General features: G+C 43.5%; 1 protein-coding gene across 1 annotated transcript in view; it reads right to left on the bottom strand.

Annotated features, from left to right (window-relative positions):
* The window catches only part of WWC2 (WW and C2 domain containing 2), a 1,026,812-nt gene that overhangs the window by 368,196 nt on the left and 642,271 nt on the right, over window positions 1-16,345 (bottom strand). Inside the window, exon 10 of the mRNA XM_078677991.1 lies at window positions 6,992-7,081. Within this exon, the coding sequence (XP_078534117.1) occupies window positions 6,992-7,081 (90 nt within the window). The remainder of the gene's footprint in view (window positions 1-6,991; window positions 7,082-16,345) is intronic.

The following is a 16,345-nucleotide window of genomic DNA, read 5'->3' as shown; positions in this document are numbered from 1 at the left end:
TCGCAATTCTTTTTTACTGTTTGCAATCGCTGTTTGCGTGCTCGGGGGGAAATAACTCGCAAACACGCATTTGAGAACATGAACAAGCAAAAAATTTCGCGAAGTCGCGGACGCAGAATTGTGGGCAATTTCACGTTGTCCGCGGAACGCGAAATTACCCAAATTCTGCAAATTCCGCGAGCGGAACGGAATTTACCACCCAGGCCTAGATATGATGACCATGGAGAGGATTTACAGGATCAAAACCTTAGTATCTGACTGCCAATGGCACTGCTCCTACTGCACAACCTCTGTGGCCCTGATTTCAACAATGAGGCTGATTTTGGTATGGGTGCAAATTCCTATTTTTGCTCAAAATAGGTTTCCATATTGGATATTTAATGGTGTTTCTCATGCCCTAACTGCACACGTGCTCTTTGTCAATGATCAATTTCCGTGCCCTGTTCCCTCTGCCTACAAGGTTAAAACAAGTAACACCTGGCATTAATCTATGCTGACAAACATCACAAAATTCCAATGTATTTATGCCGGATAGTTTGAGAAGCCACCTTCAGCTTTAGGTAGCTTGGTTTTTAGGTTAACCTATTTTATGCTCATGTGCCTTGTGGGCAGACTCATGTCTCTGAGGAGATTCAGATAGAAGCTGAGGGAGGAGGAAGGAAATCGAGCTGTCACTTTCAGTAGAAGGGACAGGGGGCAAAACTACAATGATGCCCAAACTAAGTGTTAGCACAAGATCCTCCAGGGACTTACTCTGGGCTTTAGCCATATTAAATTTTGTAAGTCCTCTCCAGCTCCGTTAAGCTCCTAGAAGCAGAAACATGTGGACAGATATTCCCTCTCTATTCTACCATCTACAGGAATGATCTCCAGGCAGCTCATCTCGAGTCCTTGTCTAGTATACTACAGCTAGTGCAGCAGATGACTCAATGGTAAAACAAATACCAAGTTTTGAGTTTACTATTTTAACTAACTGAGACCCATAGTGTCTTCCAGAGACCTGTAAACTTGCATACATGTTAACGTAAACTTAGTCAGTCCCTCAGATTTAACACCTTATGCTGAGCCTGAAAGCGGCTTCCGTCAATGTGTCTCAGTCCCTCCAGATAATCCTCCCTAGTAAATATTACATCAGAAGTGCAATTGTTTTTGTGTTCCACCTGGGAATAAATTTAAAACTGCTGTTTCCATGCTGTCGATTGTGAAGTACACTGGTTTCCCATTTTTGGGCGGGAGTAAACATTTTTTTAAATGAAACTAGATCTATATCAAAAGCGGCAACTGTACCCAGAAGCAATGATGTACACTTAGGTGTAAAATAAATTCCAAAGTAGATGCCCATGGCAAATATTGAGCCAGATTACCCAGCAGAGGTTTGCCCTGGAGGCATAAGCCTAGACTAGTCTGCTTACCATTCTTCATTAAAGTAGCGTTCCCTCTCCCAGAAGATACAACTTTAGCAGGAGTGACCAGGCCTCACAAGGGCTTTTCTTTCAGGATAATCTCTTTGTTGACACTATCAACCAAAGTGGGGAGCTAAGCAATAATGCTCAAAGGCAGAAACTGTGCAAGGTATTTGCACTGTATTACACCAAATTAACCTATTTAACATTTTATTGATGTATTTACCGTTGCTTTTCTAGCCATCATAAGTTGTATGTAGGACACTTTTGTTTTACTGATCATGTGATTTGTAGGACTGCGAAATGTTCTAAAGTAATTCAATCACTGGTATGATTGTGTGGTTCACAATGAATAAACAAATATTAAAGTATGTGGTTGGGCATACTTTAATACTTGAGAGTATGAGATAATCCACCCTCTTACAGTTCAGAATGTTCCCAATTTGCATAAGTTCAACCTCAGCAGTCTTTACAATGTGTTTTACTGTGTTAAATGTTTTCCTGAAGAAGTTAAAATACAGCTTTTCCTCCAATTTCACAAGGGGCTTTGACGTGCAGACTCACTTCAGTCCACGGTGGCCTCCTTAAAACGTTGTAAATGGCTAACAGAGTGTAGAGTTAGCTAGAGCTCAAGTTGTCCAATATAGTATGTTTCAGTGTTTTTATACCACTTTAGAACCAGCACTAGCCTGCGGCAGGGACCTGGGTAAGCACATCTATTAGGCAGCAACCTTAGGACGCCATCTAGAGGTGGTGTACATTTACTACAAGAGAACTGAATAGGTGATTTTCCTTACCCTGTAAACATCTGTTTGTAGCCTGGTGTGCCGCAGATTTACATGCTTTGATAATCCTGTCATCTAGTGTTGTGCGCGGACATAATAAGCTGCTCTTCTCCGAAGAAGCTTCGAGTCACAGGATGTTGTGTGACTCCTCTCTGAGTTCCAACGCGCATGGGGACAAACTCCACCCTTAGATTGTTTTCACAGGTGAAAATTAAAAGTGGAGTGCTGAGAGTAATAGGTATGTGCCCTGCAATTTGTTTTGAGTAAGATATATGTATTTTATTGTAATAAAAATATGTTATCACTGCCGACTTCAGGGGAAGGTTAGTTCATGTGAATCTATGTTCTTAATAGAGCCTCGCCAACCATAGCTTGTAGACAAGAGAGTGTGTGAGTGTGTGCGTGTGTGATGGTGTGTGTGTGTGTTGCATCCACCACAGCCCTAGGAGTAGGCTTCATTTTTAGCACCACTGGCGTCAATGTAAAAGATGTTCTCTTGATCTCCTCCCCCTCAGAGGCCCTGGAAGACATAGTCTGTGGGCTGGGCGTTGGCAGGTGTGCTGTGGCCTTTAAGAGCCATGCCTCTGCAACAAGGGGGTTTTGTTCACTGAAACGTCTGGTGCCTCAGCAGGCAAGTCTATTGTCTTTTTGCTATTACAACAATAGCAAAGGTGCACCACAATGCAAGGAAAAATATTCAATCTGTGTCGAGAATGTGTTCTTCAAAAATTCTTCTTTTATTTAGACAGGGTTAAAAGTAACAATCTTGATGAGTTACACAGCCGACGCATTTCGTCCATAAACATGGACTTCTTCAGGGCATCACTGGTTGACATGCAATGTGACGCTATAGTCTAGCCAACAAGTTATATGAGTTGACCGGTGTGTTAGAGTCCTTCTCCCATATTTAGTAGACCCCTGAAGAACAAAGTCTATGTTCAGCGAAAAAGAAGATGAGGGTCAGTTAAGTTGAAACATCTCGTATTATCATTGTCCGGAATGTTGGTTAAGCTTGTCGAATAACCTTTAATATGGGTAGGATGTACACGCTACAAGTCAGTTCGTAACAAGTCTTGTTCCTCAAAAATTAATGAAGGCCCAGAGAACTGGCTGTAAGCCGTAGCCAGCCTGAATGAGCCGGACAGTGTGTTGAAAAGCGTCTCCCGTGGATTCCTTGGAATTCCACTGATTCCTTGGAAACCACGGGAGACGCTCTTCAACACACTGTCCGGCTGTGTGGCAGTGGGTGCGTTGTCAGTGTGCACACAGAAATTTCAGTATCTCCAGGACATAGACATAATAAGGACAGTGGGTCAGGTGCTGTGTTCTATAGGGTACCATAGTCAAAGTTTTTTTCTTCTGTTATTGTCTTTTTACATCTAAAAGCAGTGCAGGACACAAACAAGGCTTGGAAGAGAGGCAGAGATTGCAGACACCATATGGTCAGTCCAAGGATACTTAGTGTAGCACTGTGGGAAACGCGGAAGGGTGTTTGACCCATTACTCTGTAATTGATGACATTTTCTTAGTCGCTATGTCTGGGGAAAGAAGGACTCAATGGAGGCTTTGGTTCTGAATCTGTCCATATACTACCACACTGTATGGATTTTGCTGGGTCAATTTCGATCAGCCTCTGTTAATCACGAAAAAAGAAGGACCGGTCTCCTAAACTGGTTGTCAAAGGTGTCAATGGCTATGTCCAAGAAAGGCCGGGGGAGGTTGCTGACCTTGGAGTCATTACAAAACACTACCTAACCCGATTGTGGAAAAAACAAATTGAGGGTGCAGTTGGTGCCCGTGCGTATTGGAAAACTAAGGGTTAAGTCACACAACACCGAAGCTTCTTAGAAGAAAAACTGTTTGTAATGCCCAAGCCCAGCTTTAGATGGCACAAGGATGCAAAGCATGTGAATCTACAGCCAGACATGGCAAAACATTACTTTTTTCCAATGTATGGCCAGTGTATGAATAGGTACTACTGAACCAAAGAAAAAGATACACCGAAAAGCGCAGAAAATATAGGCAGTACAGATCTTCAGAAGAAGGTCAAGTTTGAGCATTCTTCCAAGAGCTGTGTGACAGCCCCTTTTAGGTAGTTAATGGGATAAGGAATTGATAAACAGGACACTATGTATCGAAAACCTTCATAACATGATCTTTGTTTGCAGACGTGGGTAAGTACTAATGCCTTTGTTGCGACAGTTCGTAGGGACCTGGTTGGAACATCTCTGGGCAATCCTTTTGCACTAGTATCTGGGCAGTTTTTGGATACAGGTTATATTCCAAAGACAAGGCTGTGATCAAACAGTTTTTTGCAGTAGCACCTGTTGCAGCGGTTGCAGGTTGACATCAACTTGAATTCTTGATCTGAGCATCCACATCGCCAAGGGGGTCCTGTTCTGCAATAATCCCAGCTTACTAAGAAGCTCTTTAGACATACAGATGTGATGAGTATTAAAGCAAGTCAAGAGAATGTAATTTCAAATAAGTAGATGCCTCCTGAGAGAGGGTACTGGTGCCTGACCACTCGACCTGATAGGGCAACAGGAGGAATGCAACAACTGCACACGCAACTTGTGAACAAAATGAGGAGAAGCTCAGTTAGGGAGCGAAGGATGATTCCCACCTTCATCGACAGCAATGCTTCACTGACAGCGATGCTTCACCGACAGCGATGCTTCACCGACAGCGATGCTTCACCAACAGCGATGCTTCACCAACAGCGATGCTTCACCTACAGCGATGCTTCACCGACAGCGATGCTTCACCGACAGCGATGATTCACCGACAGCAATGCTTCACCAACAGCAATGCTTCACAGACAGTGATGCTTCACCTACAGTGATGCTTCACCTACAGCGATGCTTCACTGACAGCGATGCTTCACCGACAGCAATGCTCCACCGACAGCAATGCTTCACCGACAGTGATGCTACCACCGGCAGCAATGCTTCACCAGCAGCAATGCTTCACCGACAGCGATGCTTCACCGACAGCGATGCGTCACCGACAGCGATGCGTCACCGACAGCGATGCTTCACCGACAGCGATGCTCCACCGACAACGATGCTCCCACCGACAGCGATGCTTCACCGGCAGCAATGCTTCACCGATGGTGATGCTCCCACCGACAGCGATGCTCCCACCGACAGCGATGCTCCCACCGACAGCGATGCTCCCACCGACAGCGATGCTCCCACCGACAGCGATGCTCCCACCGACAGCGATGCTTCACCGACAGCGATGCTTCACCGGCAGCAATGCTTCACTGGCAGCAATGCTTCACCGACAGCAATGCTTCACCGACAGCAATGCTTCACCGACAGCAATGCTTCACCGACAGCAATGCTTCACCGACAGCAATGCTTCACCAACAGCGATGCTTCACCGACAGCGATGCTTCACCGACAGCGATGCTTCACCGGCAGCAATGCTTCACTGACAGCGATGCTTCACCGACAGCGATGCTTCCCCGACAGCGATGCATCACCGACAGTAATGCTCCCACCGACAGCGATGCTTCACCGACAGTGATGCTCACACCGACAGCGATGCTTCACCAACAGCAATGCTCCCACCGACAGCGATGCTTCACCGGCAGCAATGCTTCACCGACAGCAATGCTTCACCGACAGCAATGCTTCACCGACAGCAATGCTTCACCGACAGCAATGCTTCACCGACAGCAATGCTTCACCGACAGCAATGCTTCACCGACAGCAATGCTTCACCGACAGCAATGCTTCACCGACAGCAATGCTTCACCGACAGTGATGCTCCCACCAACAGCGATGCTTCACCGACAGCGATGCTTCACCGGCAGCAATGCTTCACTGACAGCAATGCTTCACTGACAGCAATGCTTCACCGACAGTGATGCTCCCACCAACAGCGATGCTTCACCGACAGCGATGCTTCACTGACAGCGATGCTTCACAGACAGCGATGCTTCACCGACAGCGATGCTTCACCGAGAGTGATGTTTCACCGAGAGTGATGTTTCACCGACAGCGATGCTTCACCGACAGCGATAGGTTCTCTCATTTGTAATTACAGCTCTATTTAAACCCTATTCTCTCAAATTTCCTGTTTCCCCATCTGACTGCTTTGTTAAGTCCAGGTTTTTTAGTTGGCTTGTGGCAACTGTAGTTCTGTTTAGCACAGTAAATGTGCCGGATGTCAAGTATCAGAAAGCATAGACAACAGTACTGAAGTTGCATGAAAAATCAGGAAACTTTAGATCTCTGAGAAGGAAAGGTCACACCAAAAAAGCAATGTTGCGAACTCGCGGCTGGCATACAGTGCACACAGCAGGGTGAGCGCCTCGAGCATTCTGCTGTCCGTCCCGGGCTTTGGCGCTCTACTGCTTTTCATATTTTATTTGTGCTCGGTCCTGTGCTGACAACCAGTTAGCATGCATCAAACTCTGAAACTATTTCAAATTCTAAACAACATGACAGGACCACCGAACCACCATTTGACATGCTTGCATATAAAGCACAACGGTTGCTTGCTGCACTTAATTGTTGAATATACACTCAAAGAAATCACATCTGGTGCACTTATTAAAATTATAGACATGTGTGCACTGGGTTGGAACCGCAGAAGCTATTTCACCCGCATGTGCTTGACACAAATATCGAAGAAAGCCCAGAGAATACTTTAAGCTTCAGTACACAGCAGAAACACACACACACACATACACACACACACACCTTCAGATCTGCCAGATAAGAACCAGGCTCGCTGTGCGCCCGTCCTTCGGGTCAGCTGCTGCGGAATGTATTCATTCTGCTGACCTACCTTTTAAGCTGTGATTGCAGATAGGTAGCTAGTTTTGTGGTTTCTTCAAGTTTCTGTACCAACTCTTTCCTTTTTTCTTGAAGTTTTAACCTGTGGGGAAAATATCAATTCTTAATGTCTGAAAAAGGTAATTTCAAAGAGAGAATGAATAGTAAGTCACACGGCAATGCATATGGGAAAGTGTTATTCATGTGTGCAACACAGGCCCATGTTTTTTATGTACACCCTGGAGGTTTGAAGGATGAAGCAATGTAGTCAGGCAGGAAGACAAGACCAAAGAGAGAACGGTAGCGTGTGACAGAAAGACAGAGGCTTATAAGAACAGACATCAAAAACAGATGAAGGAAGAAAAAAACAAAGCCAACGTGCGGAATGCCAGGAATCAGAGAATCAAGAAAGGAAAGTAAACCAAAGGTAAATAAAAGAAAGGATGAGAGTCAAGAACACCAGTGGAAGACGCAAGGCAGAGGTTTGATGCTTCAATGTCGACGGCAGACCAAAGTAAAGTGCTGAAATGAAAGGGACATAAACATACTTTAACTCCAGCTCATAACTTCATTCGCTGGCACAGCTAACCCACTGTGGCAGCCACTGGCGACATCTGTGCCTCGCCCCCTGCGCCCAGGTTTCAATCCTGGGCGCTCCACGCAGCCTTTCATGATTTACAGATCAACATGACGACTAACTTCGCGTTGAGTAGTAGTAACTTCAGTTATGGCTGTGCTATGGCCCAGCTGTGATAAAGCAATATACAGAAGTAGCCAGGTGATATTGCTGCACGCGTGCCATTTCATCCCCTGCTCTTACCCTCTATAGTCCTCGCTTTCATCGTGAATTTTATTCAGCTGTGTATGCTGCGGGTTGTATGGACTGACCGTGTTTAAGCACGGCACACATTGGCACTAATTTATTTTAATATCTATCTATCTATCTATCTATATATATATATATATATATATATATATATATATATATATTCAGCGATTTTCTATGATGATATACAGCATAACATGACTTCCAAGGCCAACTCCTCCTTGGAAAATGCTCGTTTGTTCGGCCTTTATAGAATTTCCGAGTTGCTTGTGTATTATTTTTGATACACAAAACTGCCAGGTGCACTGCTTCAAGATGCAGCAAGCGATAAAATATGCCACACACGACACCCAATATTCATGCACAATACAGAATACACAAAAGAGAAATAAAAATGAATACAAACAAGGGAGATATCATACCACAGAGGAGGAAATAAATGCCTTAATTATTTATCGCAAATTATACAGAGTAATAAGAACAAGCACTGGCAAAGTCATTATGTTTGCCTTTGAGACCTGTTAACTTTGCCTCTGCCTTTCACACCATCGGAGAAAAGCATTAAATGCTGACGCTGTGCAACATTCGTCAAAGATAAAGGTGTGATGACACTGCTGTTACTGGCATTTGGAAGGTATGTACATGCATGCGTCATCATAAGAGCGCATGTGTCACCGTGCATCTGTGTGCCGATGAAAGGACAAGCACGGGTATCATTGGTTCAGTAAAAATGTAAATGGATGAAACTGGAGAAGTGCAAAAGCGCTTTTTGGGAAGACAGAAGAACCGGCAACAACAACAAATGTATTTTGAAAAGATGTAAGTGAAAAAAATACCAGCTGGGTATGGAGGAGCAGATGGGGAAGGGGTGGCAGCAAAGTGGAGGAAAAGAAGGGAAAATCAGCGCAAAAGGAAGAGAGCAACTCAGAGGGCTAGGGAGAACCACCTAAGAAAGACCGAGCAGCACTAGAGGGAGAGAGCAATGTGGGTGTACGGTGGATGGGAAAAGCACATGAGGGAAAGAGCTGGGAAACACATGCACTCTCATGGAGTGCAGAAACAGAATGAGAACTTGGTTCACTAAAAGTGAGCAGTCATAGAATACAAGGTAATTGAAATGACGGTAAAGAGGCTATGCTCCAGGGGAAGGACAAACACAAGATGGGACGAGGAACGTCATCCTATAAAATGCAAGCGAAAATGTGTTACAATGAAGCAAACCAATAGCAGATTGGAGTGTTATGGAGTGGCATAGAGTTCAGTGGAGTGGCGTAGTGTTGAGGAGTGTTGTTGGACGGAGTAGAGTGTCATGGAGTGGATGGGAGTAGAGTGGCGTAGAGTTGAGTGCCATAAAGTGGAGTAGAGTGTAAGAGTGAAGTGATGTAGAGTGGAGTAGAGCAGAGTGGTATGGTGGAAGGGTGTTGCATAAAGTGGAGCAGAGTGTTGTAGAGTGGGGTAGAGTGGAGTGGAGTAGATTGTTGTAGAGTGCAGTGGCATTGAGTGGAGTAGAGCAGGAGAGTTGAATGGCCTAGAGTGGAGTAGATTGTTGTAGAGTTTTGCAGAGTGGAGTGGAGTAGAGTGTCATAGAATGGAGTGGAATCGTGTCATAGAGTAGAGTGGCATAGAATGGAGTAGTGGAGTGGATTAGTGTGTCGTAGAATAAAGTGGAGCAAAGTGCATGGAGTAGCGTAGAGGAAGTTGCAGGGAGCATGGTAGAGGGAAATAGTGTAGAGTGGCAAAGAGTGGAGTTAAGTGTCAGAGTGGCATAGAGTTGACTGGAGTAGAGCATCATAGATTGGAGTATCATGGGGTGTAGTTTCGAAGAGGGGAATAGAGCGGCTTAGAGTGAAGTGGTATAAAGTACAGAGAAGATTGGCATAGATTGCAGTGGCACAGAGTGTATTGGTTTTGAGTAAAGTGGTGTAAAGCGCATTGGTGTAGAGCGCAGTGATGTAGAGTAGTGACATGGAGTCAGTGCGTAGAGCGGAGTGCTACAGAGAAGAATGCAGTGGTGCAGAGTGAAATGGCACTAGCTGAAGTAGACTGGTGTAAAGTGAAGTGGCATAGAGTAAATTGTTTCAGAGTAGAGTGAAGTGGCGTAGAGTAGAACAGAGTGCAACAATGCAAAGTAGATTAGTGTGAGTGAAGTGATGCAGAGGAGAGTGATAGACTGTAGTGGCATAGAATGCACTAGCATAGGGTACAGCAGAGTGGGTTAGAGTTGAGTTGGTAGAGTAGAGTAGAGTGCAGTGGCATAGAGTCCAGAGGTGCAAGGTAGATAGGCGTGGCTTTCAGTGGCTGAGAGTGCAGTTCTTGTGGAGTACAGTGTCAGAATGCAGTGATATGGTGCAGCGTGCATTGGCATAGATTGCAGTGGAGCAGAGTAGAATGGTGCAGAGTAATGTGGTGTAGAGAGCAATGGCGTAGAGTACAGTGGTGCAGAGTATAGTGGTCTAGAGTACAGTGGTGAATAGTAGTTAGAGTAGAGTGCAGTGGCGTAGAATGCGTTGGTTTTGGGTAAAGTGGTGTAGAGTGCATTGGTGGAAAGTGCAGTGGTTTAGAGTAGAGTGGCATAGAGAGCAGTGGTGTAGAATAGAATGGTGCAAAGTAGAGTGGAGCAGCATAGATAGCAGTAGTGTAGAGTGCAGTGGCTAGAATGCAGTGGTGTAGAATAGATTGTTTCAGAGTAGAGTGAAGTGGCGTGGAGTGGTGCAGAGTAGAGTAGAGTGGTGCAGGGTAGGGTCCAGTGGCATAGAGTAGTGTCGTAGTGTGCACTGGTGTGGAGTGGTATTGAGTAGCATGCAGTGGCATAAAGTCCTGTGGCATATAGTGCAGTGTTGCAGAGTAGACTGGCATAGAATGGAGTGTCGTAGAGTGGAGTGGTACAGAGTAGAGTGTAGTGGCCTAGACTGGAGTGGAATAGAGTGCAATTGCGAAGAGTGTATTGGTGCATAGTAGAGTTGAGTGGGGAAGAGTGCATTGGCATAGAGTAGAGTGGTACAGATTAGATTAGAGAGGCGTAGAGTGAAGTGCTGGAGATTGCATTGCGTAGAGTGTAGTAGAGAGGTGCAGAGAGGAGTGCCTTAGCACATAGTAGAGTGGCATAGAGTCAGTTGCCAAGAGTGCAGTCTTGCTGAGTAGAGTGTCTTAGAGTGCAGTGGTGTAAAGTAGCACAGCGCAGAGTGGCGTAGAGAGCAGTGGCATCGAGTATAGTGGTGCAGAGCAGAACAGAGTGGCGTAGAGTGCAGTGATGTAGAGTACAATTGTGTAGAGTGGTGAAGCGTGCAGTGGTGTAGAGTGTTGTCAGTATAGTGGTGTAGAGTGCAGTGGTACTAAGTAGATTGGCGCAGAGTGAATTGATTTAGAGTAAAGTGGTTTAGAGTGCATTGGCATGGAGAGCAGTGGTGTAGAGTGCATTGGTTAGAGTAAAGTGCAGTGGCATAGAGCAGTGCAGGGTAGAGTCAATTGGTGTCAATTAGAGTGCTGCAGAGAAGAGTGGCACAGAGTGGAGTGTTGCAGTTTAGATTGCAGTGGTTTAGAGTGGAGTGGCATAGAGTGCAGTGTTGTAGAGTGGATTGGTGCTGAGTAAAGTGGAGTGGCGTAGACTTCAGTGGTGTAGAGTGCAATAGTGCATGGTAGTGTAGAGTAGTGTAGAGAGGGAATTGGCATAGAGTGGAGCTGTAAACAGTAGAGTGCAGTGAGGCAGTATGGAGTGGAATAGTGTGGAGTGGTGCAGAGTATAGTGCAGTGGCGTGGAGTAGTGCAGAGTAGAGTGGAGTATGCATGATGTGGTAACAAACTGCCATTACAGACAACACATATTCAGCTGAAATGATCATTACATTTGCACATACATACAGTTTTAATGATAAAAGTATACAGCGCACTAATGATAATGTGTGGAAATGTCATCACCTAGTTTATTGATCTGTTCTGATCTTATTTTTTTTGTTTTTTATTTTTATTATTTCCACTTTCCAGACACATGACATTTCAGCATATACATAATAATAATAAGTCCATCAAAAAAAGCTACTTATCTAAGAGGGTTAGCCCGGCGAGTTATACATACAAATTAATCTCGTTTTGAATCCATTGTACATAAACTATACATAGGCTACTGAGCGATCTATAAATCAGACTTGATAATCATATTTTTAGTAAGCATAAAAATAAACACATTTAATCATGTAATACTTTCATACTGACCACTTCCTACTGTGACTCTCCTCATCTTAATATATAATATGTGCAGCTTAATCACATCCTCCATTATTCATATAATTTAGAAAACGGTCCCATATCATGAGCCCCAATTTTCGATTTTTTGATCCCTTTAAAGCATATAAACTGAATTGCAGATTGGCGAGTCTATACATTTTAGCCCTCCAAACCTCAAACCTTGGTGGTTCAGGGCACAGCCAGTCTGCCGCAATACAGAGACGAGCAACAGTCATTGCCACAAATAGAAACAGTCTGTGTTTATACATAATAGATCCCTTTGAGACTGTCCGCCCCATCCCTAAAATCATCAAAGCAGACGAGATACACACTGGGTCCCCTAATATATTAGAAAGAAAGCGTTACATATCACTCATAAACACGCTTAATTTAGCACAACTAAAAAAGATGTGTTCTATGTCTGCATCTTCTGCCCCACAATGGAAGCACTTTCCATCGTGCCGATTGCCCCATTTCTTCATCCGTGCTGGCGTGTAATATAACCTAAACCTAGTTTTGAAGAATTGTACTCTTAAATTTGCTGACATCAGGACCTCATTAGATCTGGAAATTGCCTCATCCAAAGGTATATCCAATTCCCTCTCTCCTAGTATCTCTACCCATTGTAGATTTTGCTTCTCCAGGTCATCCTTCTGCCCAGAACTTAAATTCTTATACAATGCGCCAATCTTATTCTGAGCCATTAAGGCTTCAATCAAGGGGCTAGTAATTAAGTTTAATTTCCGTTTTAACAAAAAATCACGAATTTGTAAAAATTTGAAGAACTGAGAATGCGATAAGTTATAAACCTTTATTAACTCCTCGAATGATCTAATAATCCCCCTTTGATCGTAAAAGTCGCCCAATAACACAATGCCCTTTTCTTGCCAGGCCCTTGCCATTCTGTCATTAAATACAAATGGAAGTAGATTTTTCGCACTCATCGGAGTATAATAAGAAAGCGCTCCCAAATTAATCAATTTACGGACCTTCTTCCATACTTTAAATGCTGCAGCTACGGTCTTAAACTTAGTTCTTTTAAAATAGCTGCAATCAACTTCCCTAAATAGGCTGCGATGCGCTTCTATCCTCAACGTTAACTGAAATATAGAGCTATTAAGTCCTAGTGTTGTTGCATGGGCCTCCACCCCTTCACCTAGTAGCACAGCCATTTTTTGAAGGAAACAGACAAAATAATATAAAGTAAAATCCGGTACTCCCAAACCACCCTTATCGCTTGATAGTGTCATGAATCTCATGGCTCTTCGCGGCTTTCCAGGAGCCCATAAAAACCTGGAGCATAGAGCCTGTAGTTTTTGTAGTTGAGATCCCGATAGTTCCAATGGCATTGCTCTAAAGAGATATAGTACCCTTGGTAATATATTCATTTTTAAAATATTTGCTCTACCAATTAGAGTGAAGTGCATTCTCTCCCATCTCTCCAAGGTCTGTGCTATATTGCTATATAATGATCCCCAATTTGCCTCCACTACCGCCGACATTGATGCCCGAATCTTAACACCCAAATACGTTGCTTCCACTACGACTCTTGGGTCATCAACCCTTGTACTCTCAGTACATACAGGCTGTGTTTTCAAAGAATTTAGCTTATATCCGGCTATACAACCAAACTCCTCAGCTAATCGTTCAATCTCAATTAATGCTGAAGCCGGATCTTCCAATGTAACCGCGATATTGTCCGCATATTCAAAAACTATATGGGGGATATTATGTGCAATAAATGGTTTAATAAACCTACTTCCAGCAAGCATTGTAATAAATGGATTTATATATAACGCAAATAGGAGGGGAGAACAGGGACATCCCTGTCTTGTCCCTCTAGTAATCTGGATTATATCAGAAGTTGAACCCATTGCAGCTAATCTAGCTATTGGTGACTCATATAAAGCTTGCAGAGCTGTCAAAAACTGACGTGGAAATCCCATACTCTCCATTAATACCCATAAATATTGCCATTCGACACGGTCGAGCGCTTTTTCCGAGTCTAATAATATAAAACCTAATCTACGTTTCTCCACCTCTGCAATGTCAAATAAGGTAATGACTTTATTAATATGTTTCACAGTCCCCCGTTCAGGTATGAACCTATGCTGATCTTGGGAGACTAGTGACGTAATTACTTTAGAGAGACGATTAGCTAAGATCTTGGAATACATTTTCCCATCACAATTTAAAAGTGAGATGGGGCGGTATGAGGTGGGTAGTTCTGCATTTTTATACTTTTTACTAAAAACTACAATTGTAGCCTCATTCCACGTTTTTGGTGGTGCACCAGTTTGAGCCGCCCTGAAAGTAGCCAGCATCATATCTTTTAAATCGTCAAAGAAATTTTTATAAATCTCCCCAGGTAGCTGATCCGGCCCTGCTGCCTTCCCACTTGCTAATGTTTTTACAGCATTAGTTAGCTCTTCTAACGTTATCGGATCTGCCAACAGTTCTGCAGCTTCGGAATCTAATTTACAAAGGTCACCAAATGAAGGTGAGTGTAATTCCACCCTCGCCCTTTGCTCCGTATTATATAGATTGGAGTAAAATTCATGAAAAATAGCCAGAATCTCCTTTGGATCCGACCTTAAAACCCCAGTTTTATCTTTTAACACTTTGATATTTCTACTTGCTTCATTCATTCGAAGTTTAAGGGCTAAGGGTCTTCCTACTGCCTCTCCATACTCATGACAGATTTTCCTGTGTGCCAGGTATTTTCTCGCATTTTCACTGTCCCATATTCCCAAAATTTTGGCCCGTTTTTTAGCCACTTCATCTGTTAAAATATCTATATTACCATGGGTAACTATTCCCTGCATCAAGTTCTCCTCAGCACGTTGTAAATCCCCATAACACATCTCCATTTCTATTTTCAGCTTTCTTTGACAATTCACCCCAAAGCTAACAGCCTCCCCCGTGAAGCAGGCTTTGAAAGTGTCCCACACTATATTAATATCTGCTGAGTCCCGATTATTATCAAAAAATTCCCTTATCCACCCTGTCACATGCTCTTTGAACCTCTCATTCAAACACAATTTTCGATCAAAGGAGAATTTCCTAACATTGCCGGCCATTCCCCACCCAGAAAGAGTTAAAACAATCGGTGAGTGATCTAATGCGATATTAGGGTAAATCTGCATGTTGGCTTTAGCTAAATATGGAATACTCCAAAAAAAATAATCGAGTCTCACTTTTTTTTATGAGGATGGGAATAAAAAGTGAATCCTGGATCTGTAAAAAATAAAGTGCTCCAAACATCCGCCAGACCATAGTCTTTTAAAATGTTAGAGAGAACCTTACAAACCTGAGGTTTCCAGCCACTATATCAATTAGTCCCCTAGCAAAATCCTGGCTGGTCAGATTAATGTTCATATCCCCACAAATAATTAATGGGGTAGCCCAAGTTGCCAACTCCATATGAAGCTCTTCGAACACAGCGGGTTCATCTAAATTAGACCTGTATACATTACATACGGTAAAACCCCTGCATCGCCCAGTACATTCTAATTCGGCAATTGCCAACCTTCCCAGATTATCCGCTAGCTTCCGCCTTACATTAAACATATTTCTTTTTGCTAATATAGCGACCCCTCGTGTCATACCCGTTTGTTGAGAAGCTAAAACACCGAAACCCAAATCTACTAGCACATTACGCTTGTTCCATGGCAGATGAGTTTCTTGAATGCAAACAATATCCGGTGAAACATAACGAAGTTAAGTAGCTACCCGCCTCCTTTTATTAAACTCATTTAAGCCTGAAACATTTAAAGAACATATCCGAATGAGTCTAGCAGCCATTACTCATTTGAAATTCCCCTATAATGTTTAACAACGCTAAACACAGTCATTACCCGTACCAAAGAAATGATCATGTTTCCAACTATACTCCGGTCTCTTTTTAACTCTCTTGCCATTTTATGGTTATCATTTTGTTTGTCTGAAAAAGTGGAATTTTTCTCTTTTTACCCACCACCAACACCCCACTTACCCCCCTGCCTCCCACCCACCCCCAACCCCAGCTGCGCCCAGCCCTCCCCCCCCATTAACGAGGCTTTAGGACTCAAGTCCTGCAGATGCCAGCTGGTTAATTCCTCTAACCCATTAGCAGATCCCTGTTGCTCTAAATCTACTAAATTCACTCCTATATCACAGGAGAAGTGATACAAAAACAAAAATTAATTATCTATCACTGGCCCTTCATTCCTGTCCAGAATACACAGTACATCCCTGGATCAACAATTGAAGAAAAAGAAATACAATAAACCTGAGAAAATAAGCACTCCATTCTGCCTACACCCGGCCTGTAAAGTTAAC

The sequence above is a fragment of the Lissotriton helveticus genome, chromosome 2_2, assembly GCF_964261635.1.
Source record: "Lissotriton helveticus chromosome 2_2, aLisHel1.1, whole genome shotgun sequence".
Taxonomy (NCBI): Eukaryota; Metazoa; Chordata; class Amphibia; order Caudata; family Salamandridae; genus Lissotriton; species Lissotriton helveticus.
The sequence above is the reverse complement of the archived record's forward strand: the minus strand, read 5'-3'. Positions and strand labels throughout refer to the sequence as shown.